The sequence below is a fragment of the Lynx canadensis genome, chromosome F2 (assembly GCF_007474595.2).
Source record: "Lynx canadensis isolate LIC74 chromosome F2, mLynCan4.pri.v2, whole genome shotgun sequence".
NCBI lineage: Eukaryota > Metazoa > Chordata > Mammalia > Carnivora > Felidae > Lynx > Lynx canadensis.
In genome coordinates, this window is record NC_044320.2 from 19,090,192 (window position 1) to 19,106,331 (window position 16,140).

The 16,140-nt window shown below is 33.9% G+C and overlaps 1 protein-coding gene across 1 annotated transcript in view; it reads right to left on the reverse strand.

The window, feature by feature from the left end:
- The window catches only part of LOC115506163 (MDM2 binding protein), a 78,499-nt gene that overhangs the window by 47,178 nt on the left and 15,181 nt on the right, over window positions 1-16,140 (reverse strand). Inside the window, exons 9-11 of the mRNA XM_030304031.1 lie at window positions 15,957-16,051; window positions 15,080-15,152; window positions 9,653-9,770 (exon numbers count right to left, since the gene is read on the reverse strand). Coding sequence (XP_030159891.1) covers window positions 9,653-9,770; window positions 15,080-15,152; window positions 15,957-16,051 — 286 coding nt within the window. The remainder of the gene's footprint in view (window positions 1-9,652; window positions 9,771-15,079; window positions 15,153-15,956; window positions 16,052-16,140) is intronic.

Consider the following 16,140-nt stretch of genomic DNA (forward strand, 5'->3'; position numbering starts at 1 on the left):
TTTTATTACAACAGTTCATTTCACAGATGAACATACTGTGGCTTAAAGCTTATCCTCCAAAACATGCAGGAAGTACAAAAATAAATTTATGCAATTAGTGTGCAACACAGACATTAATACCATTCATAAACATCAATTTTAGAAAAGAAATTTAAATAAAGGTTATTAGAAAGATAAAACACTTGTTACCAGTTGCATTTGAAACTAAGATTTGCCAAGAGTTATAGTGACTTTTTTTTTATAGTGACTTTTAATTCATTTACCAACTCAGCACTTTGCCAATTCAAGTTATGTGTATCTCTTCAACCCATGACATCCTTTCCACATTGATTGTAAATTCCATCACCTTTATTAGCATTTTAATCACAGAGGCCTGTAATTACAACAATCTTATTTTCCTCAAAAGAAAAATATTTATTTTAAAGAACTCCCCTGACCATGATTATGCAGTCATTTAAAAAATGTTGTTCCAGATTTGGTAGGTGTTAATTGAAGGCTTATTAAATAACTTTTATGTAAAGACCACAGAGAGTAACAGATTTACAATTAGCTTTGTTATTCAATTCCCATAGCTCTTCCTAAAGAAATAAGGGGAAATGATTACAACAGAAAATTTCTGTTTTCATCAGTTACTTTTACACTGTTAACTCTGAAGAGATTGATTGGCTTGCATGCCCTCTCTCCACAAAAACAAACATCCATTTTGGATCTATTATACAGGGAAAATGAAAGAGGCCAAAACTACAAGTGCCCTTTAATTGTATCAAAGTTTACAGGTAACATACACACTTTAACGAAGAGATATATTGATTTCTTTAGCAAACAAAATTCTAGTAAAATAAAAATCAAGTCATATTTTGTATCAGTAAGTTTCTCAGTGGTTTTCTCTGTCCTGTAAACAGTTTAACGGGGGCGCCTGAGTGGCTCAGTGGGTTAAGCATCCAACTTCAGCTCAGGTCATGATCTCACAGTTTGTGGGTTTGAGCCCTGCATTAGGCTCTGCTGCCGGCTGGGAGCCTGCTTCTGATTCTGTGTCTCCCTCTCTCTGTCTGCCCCTCCACCACTCATGCTCTGTCTCTCTCTCTCTCTCTCTCTCAAAAATAAACATTAAAAAAATTAAAAATAAAAATAAAACAATAAAACAGTTTAACAATATAAAATACAAAATCATATGAATGTAAAGAGGAAATAATATTCCACTTGATATAATGAAAAATATCTCAGGATGATTAGGGTAGTAAGATATTCTGGTTAAGTAAATCTTCTAACTTAATGACAAGTATATATATATATGTATGTATATATATATATATATATACACACATATATACACACACACATATATATGTGTGTGTGTATATATATATGTATATATATGTATATATGTGTATATATGTATGTATATAAGAAAAATAAAATACCCATTATATGACAGCCACACTAAAAATTAAACAACAGAATAAAAATCTAGTCTTCAATAGGCATTTTGCAAGGCTACACACTTTCCAACAGAGATATCATTGTTCAAACAATTCTAAAGCCTAAAATAGTGTTTCTCCCCTCCACACACATTTTTTTTTTTTTTTTTTTTTGCTTCAGAGCATCTGAAGGACTTTCTCTTTAGCAACAGTCATTCTCTAGCCTAGGGCTGAGAAGAACACATCTAGGGCAGAAGTTCTTAATACTGGATGCACTTGAAACACTTGGGTGCTTTAATAATTTTTTTTAATGTTTATTTATTTTGAGAGGGAGAGAGAGAGAGAGAGAGAGAGAGAAAACAAGTGGGGGATGGGCAGAGAGAGGGGAGACACAGAATCCGAAGCAGGCTCCAGGCTCTGCGCTATCAGCCCAGACCCTGACGCAGGGCTCGAACCCAGAAGAGGTGAGATTATGCATTGAGTCGAAGTTGGACACCTAACCGACTGAGCCATTGGGTGCTATTACAAACTACTGGGGTCCTGGCCTGGTCTCTTCCCCAGAGATTTGTATTTAATTGTTCTCAGGTAGGGCCCCATTTGGCTTTCTTCCTTTTTGACTTTCTTTCCTTCCTTCCTTCCTTCTCTCTGTCACAAAAAGGTATATGTGAGGTATAATTTACACATACTTATATACATATATCAGAGTATAAATGTGATTAACTTAAGAATTAATACAATTATGCATCCATCACTAGAATCCAGTTTGAGAAAACTTCCATTATCTCTCTGCAGTCAATCTCCTCTCCTATTCCTGGCCTCAGGCAACCACTGATCTGCTTTCCAGTCCTTTAGCTTTTTATAGAAATTCCATATAAATGAAATCATGTAATGAATAGTCTTTTAAATCTGGCTTTATAAACATACCATATTTAGGTACACCCAAAACTTCTCATGCCTCAATATGTTGAGCACTATTCCACTGTATGGACAAAACAAACTGTGTTTATCCATTCACTGGCTGATGGATGTTTGCACAGTTTCCAATTCTTAGCTGCTATAAATATGGCTTTTATTAACAGTTCCTTGCAAGTGTTTGTGTGAACATATGTTCTCATTTCTCCTGGATAAATACCTAGGAATGGAAATACTGGATTGCAGTTAAGTGTAAGTCTAACTGCCCAACTGTTTTCCAGAGTATCTACGCCATTTTATACTAATACCACCAATGTGTGACATTTAGTTTCTTCACATTCTCATCAACATTTGATAGTCACTGTTTTTCTTTTTTAAGTTTTTATTTATATATCCGGAGTGAGAGAGAGTGGGGGAGAGTGGCTCACAAACTGAGCTGTGAGGTCATGACCTGAGCCGAAGTTGGACGCTCAACTGACAGCCACCCAGGCACCCCTGATAGTCACTATTTTAATAACAGCCATTCTAGTATATTAAAACATTGTGGTTTTAATTTGCATTTCCCAAAAGACTAATGATGTTGAGCATCTTTCACGTGCTTTATTAGCTATTCATGTATCTTTAATGAAATGTCTATTGAAGTCTCTTACCTACTTATTAATTGGGTTGTCTCCTTACTATTGAGCTGTAAGAATTTTTTTATATATATTTCTCCATTGTTAGACATGATTGGAAATGTTTTCTCTTAGTAGCCTTTAAAATTTTTTTCTAGTGTTCTCAAAAAGTGGCCATTTTTAAATCTGGTGAATTTATAGATTTGTTTTCTTTCTATAGATCTTTAAAAAAAAATTTTTTTTTAATATTTATTTTTGACACAGAGACAGACAGAGCATGAGCGGGGGAGGGGCAGAGAGAGAGGGAGACACAGAATCCGAAGCAGGACCCAGGCTCTGAGCTGTCAGCACAGAGCCCGACGCGGGGCTCGAACTCACAGACCGCGAGATCATGACCTGAGCTGAAGTTGGACACTCAACCGACTGAGCCACCCAGGCGCCCCTTTATAGATCCTCTTTTTGGTAAATATATTTTCTTACAGAGGTGTTATAGTTTTAGTGCTTACATTAAGTATATAATTAAGTATATAATCTATTTTGAATTAATTTGTATTAAATTTTATATAATTTTTATATAATTTTTGTATAATCCATATTTTACATATGGATATCCAGTTCTTCCAGCACTGTGTTAAAGAGACTATCTTTTCTATTGGCATCTTGTCTCTATTTTGTTCCACCGATACATGTATATTCTTAATCTAACACTACATTGTCTTGAATACTGTGGCTTTATAGTTGTGAAGTTGTGAATCAGATAGTGTAAGTTCTCAAAAGTTGTTTTGCCTTTTCAAAATTGTTTTGGCCATTCTAGGGCCTTTACAATCCCATATAAATTCAGTATCAGTTTGTCAATGTCTATGAAAAGTCCTCTTGGGATTTTGTTAGAGACTGAATTAAATCTATGAGTCAATTTGGAGGTAAGTACCATCTTAATAGTACTGAGTGTTCCAATCTACAAACATGGTGTATCTCTCCATTTACTTATATTGTCTTTAATTACTCTCAGTAAGTTTTATAGTTCTCTGTGTATAGGTCTTGCACTTCCTTTGTTAGATGGGAGTCCTCAGTATTTTATTCACTGACTTTTGGTCTAGTTCCTAATTCTTTTCTTCTACTTAACTTGGATTTAGTCTTCTAGCTTCTTGAGATTGTAATTTGATTACTGATTTTAGATATTTCTTCCATGATAAGATAAGCATTTACAAACCTCTTAGTACTGCCTTAACTGCTTTCCATAAATTTGATGTGTTTTGATTTTATTTATAGTTAAAAACCTTTTCTAATTTCCCCTTTGATTTCATCTTTGACCTGTGGGTTATTTAAAAAGTTATTTAACCTGTGGGTTATTTAATCTCCAAATATTTAAAGTATTCCTCACATTTGTGCTGTTGACTTCTAACTTAATTTTACTGTAACTGAAGAACATACTGAGTGTTATTTCTACCCTTTTAAATTTATTAGGCTCATTTAATGGCCTAACACATATATGGTCTATCCTGAAGAATGTTCCATATGCACTTGAAGAGAACAAGTAGGCTAGTGAATGGTGTATTCAATAAAAGTTAGTAAAGACGGTTGATAGTGTTCACTACTGAATTCCTACCACCTAGAATAATGCCCTGAACCCAAAAGGCACATAATAAATTAGTTGCTGATTGAAAGATTACTTTGTCTTCGCCACTGAAGTCTCTTTCAAAATCTTTAACTGCATCCTTCACCTTTTCTCAAGACAGAAATTATTTATAGATCAGTTACATGGTGTCATTTTAACCTTATTAGTTTCAGCTCACTATTTTGAAACATATTTATCACATGGATTTGAGAATCAAGAAGGCACATGCTTCATCAATTCAAAACATTTCATAAGTCATTATTAATCTAGTCCCTTAAAAATATTTCTATTAGAGGGGCGCCTGGGTGGCTCAGTCTGTTAAGCAACTGACCTCGGCTAAGGTCATGATCTCGCGGTTAGTGAGTCCGAGCCCGCTGTGCTGGCAACTCAGAGTGCTTCGGATTCTGTGTCTCCCTCTCTCTCTCTCTGCCCCTCCCCTGCTTGCGCTCTCTCTTTCTCAAAAAATGAATTAACATTAAAAAAATTACAAAAATATTTTTATTAGAAGATTTGCCTGTCAACAATAACCTCTTTTCAAGAGTACCTTTAAAAGTACCTTTCAAAAGAATTCCAATTTAAAAAAATGAGGCCACAATAGAACTCAAGATTGTAAACTTATGGATGGTCTGTAGATATGTTCAGACTTTGGTGAAAATTCTGATTTCACTCTGTGATATTAGACAAGTTTCTTGATTTTCCTACACTTTAGCTTATTCATTTGTAATGTACAGTTAGGCAATGATCAACATCCAGTTTTTTGACAATTTCATAAAACTTCTCTGCGAACATATGGTAAGCGAGGCACTTTTCATTATACAACTGGCTTTTCAATACAAGTTTTAAATACAGAGCATTCAGAGTAACTGGGTTTAGCTCAGTTGTATTTGTTCACATAGTTCTTTTGCATTTTTCCTAGTATCATAATACTTTCTGGGTATTTCACTAAAAATCACTTTTAAAAATCATTCTTTGGCTACACTTAATTTAAGCATAATTCAAATGGGACATTGTTTTTCTATTTTAGGTCAAACCATATGAAACTCCTGATACTTAACAATTTTCTGATATACAAAGACAGCAATACCATATGGTTCAAACTAATACATATGTATGTATTTTATTTCATCAGAGATGATTTGTTAAGCCTAAGGAACTGATAAAAACTGGGGCACAAATTTTGATTCACTGCATGAATGGAATCCATTCAAAGTCTTCTTTATTTTTCCAGACAAGTTACTACTACCTGGAAATATATATTTCACGTATTATTTAAAAGATACTTTTGAGTACCTAATAAGTATCAGGCACTCTTCCAGGCACTGAAAATAAAGCAATGAATAAAAGTAAAAAATTCCATCTTATCTCCTCTCACTTCAAGTGAGAGAAAAAGACACACACTTACTATATTAGGTAGTGATAAATACTAAGGAGAAAAAATAAAGCTGGGGAAATGGATATAATGTCAGGTGAAGAGTGTACGTGCAATTTTAGATGGGATGGCAAATTAGGTCCTGAATGAGAAAATGACTGGACTAAAGGACCCTCAAAACTGAGAGACCTAGCCATATAGGTATCTGGGGTAAAATCTAAACTTGTTACCTCCACTGTCATAAGCTCCCTGAGGACAAGGACTTTGTTCTAAATTATTGTACTGCCAGTCCAGCATGTATAATGGTTCCTATTGTATTGTGGACACTCAACAGAATATCTGCTGAAAAGCTAGTTAATGCAAAACTTGTATTTATATTTATATAAACAAATACATATAAGTGCTTAAACACACACACTCCAAATTGTTTTTACCACAACTGATAACCAATAGCCTTTCCACATCTGTTTTCATGTACTATCTCTTGTGGATTATTCATAGTTGGTTGCCACTGAATGTAGTTATAATTAAGTAAGACTTATAATAACTTCTCAATATCTATTTTCTGTTACAGTTTAAATTCTAGGAGACTAGGAGCCAAGTCTGTCTTGCTCATCACCAATCTCCAGATTACACCCTGCCTGATACATAATATTCTGTCAATCTTCAAAAAAGGAATGAATGAATGAATGAATGAATGAATGAATAACAAAGGTCATAAAGGATTAAAATCAGAGAATAACTTAAGGAAACAGTATAAAGTTTAGCTTGGAGGACAGGGGACATGCCTGGCAACAGCAGAGAACAGTTGGGCATAATGCAATAAGTTATGGTGAAACAGAACATTGACTTAAGAGGCTGATCTGTTAGTTGATATCTTATTTGGAATAGTGAGAGGGGCTACTGGGATATGAATAGCATATGATGTTTTCCTAAGTAAGAGCTATTAAAATTTTCCACTAGCCAAAACTTGGCTCCTCTTTTATTACAAAAGGAGTTCTGTCAATGAGATAATTTCTCCTACAGAAAGGGTTATGGGTAGAATAGAACTTAATAATCAACTATTCAATTTGACTGTTTGTACTTCTAAGATAAAAAAAATACTGCAGAGTATCAGCTTAATCAGCACTTACTGATATAGCTTAATCAGTAATCAACAATCTGGCCTTGAAGACTGCCATGTGATATATGTTTTATTATTCAGAAGTTATCAATATTGATCTCTAAATTTCAAAAGATGATTAACTTTAAAGAAATCAGATCAAGTCACATGATAAGGTATTTCCTTAAAGTTGCAATAAAAATCATGAAAAACCCACTTAAGAATAAATTCTAAATCAATAAATTACCTTAGAAAAAGTTACAAAGAAAAAATAAATAATGGGTTGCGCAGAATATACTCAAGTTTAGTTAGGATATATTAATATTCAACTCATACTAATAAGCCTTTAAACATATGCAATGTTGAGAAATGGGTAAATATCATCCTACGATTTAATGAATAAGTGAAATTGATTTTACTGCCACCTGGCAAATCTATTTCTGATTTTGTTTTAGCATCTGAAAAAATCACCATGTATACATATCTATTCTCTGTGAGGAGTTGAGAAGGGTCAAATCTACACTTCTTTATGTGCTAGTACAGTGCAGCAAACTATATTAACAATGTCTCTTCCTCCAGGGAGTCTTTCTGATTCCTACGACTATGTTGTCATACACTCTGGACATATCCTCCACTTCACCTTCACACTGTTGACTAAACAGATTTATAATGATTTTTCAAAGTGCCTTCATCACTTGACTATAAATTTCATGAAGAAAAGGGCCATGCAACTATTTCCTCAAGTGTTAAGGGCCCAGTTTGACTCCCTTTATTTCCCACACCGGTATCATGCAATAAATGGTATTTTCATGTTGACATTAATGATTATAGCTCTCTAGGGTCTTCCAACTACCATTTACTAAATCTCTTCCCAACTCTTCTTCTACTTTTACCTTAAATTCAGGTATTTCTAAAGATCCCAGCCTACGCTCTCTTCTCTAGTCATGCTGTCTATGTGGTTTTGTTCAATCACTCCTAAGGCTACAACTATTACCAGTAGCTAGCCATGGTAGGCTTTTACACTGGAGGCTTTTCAGTATTCATACCCTTGTCTAGTTACCTCCCTTTTGAATTTAGACCATTCTTGGGAGAAGCTTTAAATAAAAGAATACAGCAGAAGTGACACTGAGCCAGTTCTAGACTAAACATTAAGAGTCCTGGCAGATTTGATTTTTGTATGTTTTGTTGGAGTCTTGGGCCACCACATAAAAATTCTTGCTAACCTGCTAGAGAGATCACATAAAGAAACCGTGGAGCAAGGAAAAGGCTCTGAGACTACATGGAGAAAGATAGCTGTCCCTGCATCCCAGGCTAAGCCCAACTTCTGAACAACCCACAAGCTCAGTGCGGCCACATCAATGGCCACCAGTGAAACCAACAGAAGAACCACCTGGATGAACCTAGTTCAAATTGCAGAACTATGAGTAATTAAAGCATTTGCTCTTTGAAGCCACTTAGTTTTAGGCTGGTATGTCATAAAATAGATAAAACAGCTAGTAAATTCAAAATCTAATCTCTAGCCCTGACCACTCTCTAGAGATAACAGACCTAATTTCAAACTCTAAATTTAAATTTCCATATAGATATCAACTGCATTTCAAATTCAACATTTGCTAAAATGGATTTCAGTATCTCACCTATTTCCTATCTAATACTGTGTAGGCTGCTGATTTTAAGTTTGTATTCCTCAGGATTCTTTGGCTCTGGAGTATCTCTACAGATTTCTTCTATAACAACCCAGATGGATATGTTCCAATTCCATTTCTTAGTCCCATCATATCATGGGTCACAAAAACTAACTGTAACCTCAGAAATAATTTAACCAAATTATTGTCCAATAAAAAAAAAAAAACCACCTACATATAAGCAAAGTACAAAGAGACACTCTTTATCTATATGACTTTGGGCAAATAACTAACATTTTGAACGACAATTACCTCATGATATACAAGAGTTTGGATATAAATGATCTGATTTTACAACAGAAATTAAGATTTCATTTTTATAATGACATTTTGAATGTAGTAAATTACTAGAAGCAACACAGTGCAGTGGTTAAGAGCACAGAGCCTGGGTTCAAATCCTTGGAGAAGTTATAGAGCTATTACTGTCAGAACCAGGATTTGAACCAAGATTCTGCCAATTAATAGCTCTGTAACTTTTCCAAGCCTCAATTTCCTAATCTGTTAAATGGATATAAAAATAAGTTTATAGGGCTATTATAAGAATTAAATGAGCCAATATTTCTAAATTACATAGAATACTGTAGAACATATAATTTTTAAATACTTCTGGTTTCTTCAGAAAACTGTAATCACACGTTTTTTTAATGTACCATATAATAGACTAATCACTTTATTTTCATAAATGTCATTCCTGAAATGTCTCTAAGATACCAACATGCAATATAATTGGTTTCTACTTAACCAAAATTCCTGCCTTTAGATCACTGATATTTTTTTAATAAGGTAGTATATACTTTGTGATACAGTAGATTATTAGATATAATAAGAAATCTTAAATGATGTGGGTTTGTCTTAATCAGGAGTAATAAATATTATTTTCTCATAAAGAATGTTATATCCATTTCATAAAACAACTTAAAAAAGATTTACTACTTACCACTGATTGTCTTAGGCTTTTTAGCTATATATTCTCTCCATTTTCTTGAACTGAGTTGGCTGGGAGGTGGAATAAGTATGTTACTAATAGTACATGGCAATACAAAAAGAGCACCAACCTGGATAAAACATAACATATTATTAGTGCCTGCACAATGACATTAATTCTTAAATAGTGTCATCTGATAAATTTCCACTCTAATTTCACCGATATAGCATGTACTCTGTAATGCTCTCTCACAACAACTCCACTAAAAAAACTAGAAGAACAAAAACAATGCCCAAACTGTTTTTAAAAAAAAGTCAAAAACCAGACAAAGGTAGTCAAACATAGGCTCCCTTTTCCACTCAGTTATATATCTCTGAAACCTTGTTATTCACAATATTTGCTTCAAGTTCAGGTTGTCGTGTCATTTCTTTGTGTATCTGCAAACCCGTGAGAGGCTGGGAATTGAATTCTATCATCAAAAGATTTTTGTCATACTTGGCCATAATTTTACAACCTTTTGACTGGATGGATTATTGTTCTGGTTTCAAAATTACAATATATCTGTAGGTAATTTCAAAACTTTTGATCCGAGAAATCAGAAATTTAATGCTAATAGGGTATAAAATGCAAAGAAACCCCAAATCATATGCCAGAAAACATACAGCAGCTTCTGTCTGATTTATGAGAAAACTCAGCTTATTCATCTTTGTATTCCCAGGGCTGAGCATACAGATGTTTATTAAATATTTGTTCCCCCCAAACCAACTTGTTATATTTAGGTAAATTCTCAATTTGATTAAGTACTGAATAAAACAAACTGCAACTCTGAAAGCTACATTTTGCCCATTATTCTAGAAATATAAGCTACAACAATCAGTATATCCCAATAAATATGTTTTGTTTTGTTTTGTTTTTAACTCTGGGGAAATCTAAGCAAGACATTTGCCATAGATCTCAAATCTAATGAAAAGTCACTTTTAACTGTCCTTTGTAGATGGATGAATCAGATGACATGTGATACTAAGTGAATACTTTTATGTATTAGTTTCTTTACTATTTATTATCTTTAGTTATGTATTCTTAGATATACAAATAAGTATATTAGGAGCAATTAAGAAAGAAAAAATTAAATGTTTATTTTTGTTATTACAGACAAATCTTTTTTTATTCTAAGTCAAATGTATTTCACATAATTATTAGACACTAAAAATGAAAATATTACCAATAGAAAATAATCATTAAGTATAAAAGATGTATATTTAACTTTTGAAACACTAAATCCTAGTTCTTCATACTTACATAAATAAATACGATTAGATAGCCCAAAACTGGCCCAAAAGATAGACAAAGTTGTAACTTGAGTATGCTAGAGCAGAGCCCAGTTAACACCTTCATTATTTGATATTATAGTTATAGCTTAATAAATTAGAGATGTTAAATGTGTTTCAATGTACAACTTAAATACCGTATTATTTATTTTATATTATTATATGTCCCACCCAGCCAAAGTAGCCCTATGTTTGAAACAGCTTATTCTTGAATACACATTCATTACAAATATGAAAATAAATATTTCTAAATCCCATAAACTATAATTTGCTACAAAATACATGTATGTCAATTGCTTATACTGTGTCCATAACAAACCTGGATTCTGATAACCCGTTCTCCCTCATGCACTAATCATTAGATATGCTCTGAGACCAGAGGATGGTGCTTCTAGGTTATCATTCTATCTCCAGAATTTAAAAACCAAATAACATTTCAAACCTGTGTCTCAAAACCATGATTCAGTCTTTTCAGTAGGCATCCCCTGAACAAACAGGCACTATGGCAATCCTGTTTTTAACCTTGAAAAATTCTCCTCTTAAAAAAAAGATTTCCTGCCTATGTGATTAGTAGATATCATGGTTCCCTAACAATCCTCGTATCTTTTACTAATCTAATAACATTAGCTTTACTATAAAAGGTTTTTATTTTTATTCTGGAGCTAATCTAACTTTTTTTTTTTTTTTTTAAGTCAGAAGTTGACTTAAGATCATATAAATCACTATGCGGTGCCTCAGTGGCTTGGTTAAGCGTCGACTCTCGGTTTCAGCTCAGGCCATGATCTCAAGGCTTCATGGGTTTGAGTCCCACATCAGGCTCTGCGCTGGCAGTGCGGAACCTGCTTAGGATCCGATCTCTCTCCCTCTCTCTCTCTGCCCCTCCCACCTTGTGCTGTCTTGGTCTCTCTCAAAATAAATAAACTTAAAAAATTTTTAAGATCATATAAATCACTAGAATTTAAGTACGATGAATGCTTCCTAAGGAGGGGCTTTGTCCATTTTATTCTCTCCAGTACCTGAAACAAGCAGCCGGCACACAGCAGGCAGTCTCTCCCCAGCCCCCACATGCAAATTGTTGAATAAACAAATGAAAACCAAGTTATGAAGCAAAAGAATTATTTCAAAGAATGAGCATGCAAATGAAAACTAATTTTTTCAAAAATGTAAAAGACCCAATATAAAAGGAAAATACAGTGCTTCACATTTAGAGGTATGTCAGCTAAATTATGTTTCAAAAAAATATCCCTTTTGCTGCATTAAAGTAGGAACATATATACAAAGTTCCATCATTTATTTGTCCCTTACTGATAAAGAATATTTCACAGTCGTTGTCCAAGAAGCAATAAAAATGACAATCTAATATACCAAATTTAGAAAATTGAAAACACGATATAAATATCAATAGTTTCTTTTGCTTATAGTATTAGTGTTGTCTATCTTCAATAACTTGATGGATTAAGGATTATTTTATACCTGTGTTAAATTACAGGTCTGTGTCTGATCTTGACTTGAAAAATTATCTATAAAACTAATTCCTAAAAGTTTCATCTTATCTTCAAAACATCTAGAGGATATTTGGTCTTTATATCCTTTTCAGGAAAATATTTCATATATGCCTGTCTATCTTTTGGGCCAGATAAACTTCAAAGACCATAAAAATTGGGGCACCTAGGTGGCTCGGTCGGTTAAGTGTCCGACTTCAGCTCAGGTCGTGATCTCGGGGTCTGTGGATTCGAGCTGTGCTGACAGCTCAGAGCCTGGAGCCTGCTTCCGATTCTGTGTCTCCCTCTCTCTGCCCCTCCCCCACTCACATCTCTGTCTCTCAAAAAGTAAATAAACATTAAAAATTTTTTTTTAAAAAGACATAAAAATTAGCAACCATCATTTATGTCATACTTCACAGCTTATAAAATATCTTCCAATTTGGTTTTCATTACAACTTTTGAAATAGGTAAAACAGGGATTATTATTTACAGTTTACAATTTTAAAAGCTATAAGCCAGAGAGTGGCAGAGCTAGGACTTAAACCCAAGTTTTCTAAAGTACATACTCTTTCACTTGAGACTTTCTACCCTACCATGGTCTTCCCCTCCCTTATTCAGTAACAGGTGAGATTATTAATGATAAATGATATTCTCATTTCCTAGAATGAAGAGCCCCCCCCCCCAATTAGATGAACTAGATAAGGTTACACAGAGAACTATTTAGTTACTTGGGTTAAAACAAAAACAAAATGGGGTGCCTGCCTGGGTGGCTCAGTTGGTTCAGCATCTGACTCTCACTTTTGGCTCACGTCATGATCCCAGGGCTGTGGGATGGAGCCCTATGCTGGGCTCCACACTGAGCTCAGAGCCTGCTTAAGGTGGTCTCTCTTTCCCTCTGCCCCTGCCCCACCCCACCCCACCCACCCCTGCTCACACTCTCTCTGTTAAAAAAAAGAAAAGAAAAAAAAAGGAAGATTTTTTTTTTTATTCTTCATGCTTTCTTCTTTTTTCTTTCTTTCTTTTCTACTATGCCACTTCACAAGACTTCTGTGTGCATATTTTTGTAAAGATGTTTAAAGTAGGTCCTCCACCCTATTACTCTAATTGCAGTCGGCTTATTTTCTTCATAATTCTTATTATTTGTTTTCTGTTTTTCCCACCAAAATGTAAATTCCATGAGGAGAGTCTTCATCTGTGCAATCCATCACTAGATCCCTAATATCTACCACAGCGTCTAGCACATAATAGGATATATGTTGGATAAATAAGAAAAGATAAGTTTTAAAATTTCAAATTTTAGCGTATTAGGTATTCTTTAGAGGATGAAAACACAGGCTAATATCACACTTCAGGCTGTTCCTTCAAAGGCTACTTCATCTAACAAATACTTTGGGGCACTACTCAAAATTTTAATTTCCTGGAAAAAGAGGCTGCAAGTCAAAATTTGAAATTACTGTACAGTCAAGCATCTTAAGGCCAAAATCATATTTCTGTTACCATATCAATTTTCTAAGGGAACTATAACCAATATTTGATTATAGTGCTATAGGGAAACTATAATTATAATTTTTCTCCATGCAACTCTGTTTGAAATACTTCATTGTTAAAACAGTTAATGTTATATAAATATTGCCAATGAATATTCTGTGAATCAAAAATTGTTTTCAAAGAAACACAGTAGTGAAACAAATAACCAGAAAGAAAAACAAACTTCTGGTTTTTCCCATTAAACACTGTAGTTGACTTTAAATAGATGAGTTTAATATACACGTGTATCTAAATAACTATAAATTATTAATAACTACATTATATAAATAACTACAAAATAGCCACAAATCTTATAACCATCACTAGAATTAAGAAAGAAAAACTGAAAATTTACAAATGATAATTCAGTGAGGCTTTAGAAACTTTTCTCACTTCCACCCACCTGTCCTACCATGAAAAAGACAATGCAAGCATATGAGTATCTCCTCACCTAACTGAAATCACATGTTGAAGGATTAGATTGTTGAAGTAGATTATCAATAATATAATATGGTCTCAAATTTTAAAAGTAACAAAATCACCAGTCATGAAGCTTATCTTTGAAAATCTAAAAACACAACATCATTTCCTGTCTGCAGAGGACTTTGGTATTATTATGGGAAGTCCAAAATATTTTAATATCTGTTAGGACCAAAATCATGTTATGTTCAAGAAGCAAAATCATTATGCAAAAACAGATTAACAAACTATATTCTCTTTTATTCTTTCTTTTTTTTTTTTTAAATATATTTTAGAGAGAGAGAGAAAGCGAGCGAGCAAGCAGGGGATAGGGGCAGAGGGAGAGAAGGAGAGAAAGAGAGAAAGAGAGAGAGAGAAAGCGAGCGAGCAAGCAGGGGATAGGGGCAGAGGGAGAGAAGGAGAGAAAGAGAGAAAGAGAGAGAGAGAGAGAGAGAGAGAGACACCCAAGCAGGCTCCATGATCAGCACAGGGCCCAACACGGGGCTCGATCCCATGACACTGGTATCATGACCCGAGCCAAAACCGAGAGTCATACACTCAACCGACTGAGCCACTCAGGGGCCCTACATTTCCTTTTCCAGCACATCCTTAAAACAAAACAAAACAAAACACCACCATACCTTGCCACGCAGAGAAGAAATCTGCTCCCATAGCAACATGGAATTTTGTTTGGTATTGTTTTGTGTCAACCCTCTGCATTAAAGTTAAAGAAATGATACAATGGTAACTGAGAAATAATTCAACTCCCTAAAACAAGTTTGATTCTCTAATTCACAAGGTGCTTAAATTATTAAAAATTTTAACGGTAAGAATTCACAATTACTCCTTTCCTTAAGGAAAATTATTTTTATAATACTGAAAATATACCAAGAAATAATGCTTCTATGAAAAGCATTCCCATACACTATGAGAAAAAGAGATTTGTAAAAATTATGTTTCTGCACAAAAATTTAAGAACACCATGCTAATGTTCCATTTCCAGGCAACAATTTCTTTTTATACAAAATGTTCTGTTCTTAGGTATATTTCTAAAAACTCTTTTCTTAAAAGAGAGTCTAAGATATGTTGAATATTTGCAGGTATGTGAGATGGCATTTATATTTACCTTAGTATGCATACAAAGATACAGTGGACTGGTGCTTATATACCCCTCCTGCCGAAGGCGAGAGACACATCTGAACATTTCAGGAGTATGTAAGTTACTCTGTTTTTCTCCACAGATTCCTAACATTTCTCCATTCTCCCTACCCCATTAATGATGAGTAGCAATACCAGAAAGTCTTTTGCCTATTCTAGACGCATAAATCTAGTACTTGAAGGAAGATTTTTTTGTTTTTGGAAGTTGCAGAATATCTCTTAAAACAATGGCAATGAAAAATATACTGAATATTATTAAAGAAAAAAAAATCCATCATGGTCCAATATCTAAAAGTGAAGGAAACGTTCTACGTGACACAGCAAATATAATCTAAAATGAATACGTAAATAAAAGGATACAATTCAAATTCAATGTCCGACATATAGCAGGAGGGCAGATCTGATAATTTTATTATCTGCACAAATTCTAAAGCAGAGCCATAATAATGGAAAACCTAGGAAAGAAATAAGATTATGTAATACTTTAAATTCTATAAATAAAATAAAAGTAAATAAATTAGCAATTAGGGCTTAACACTAAAAT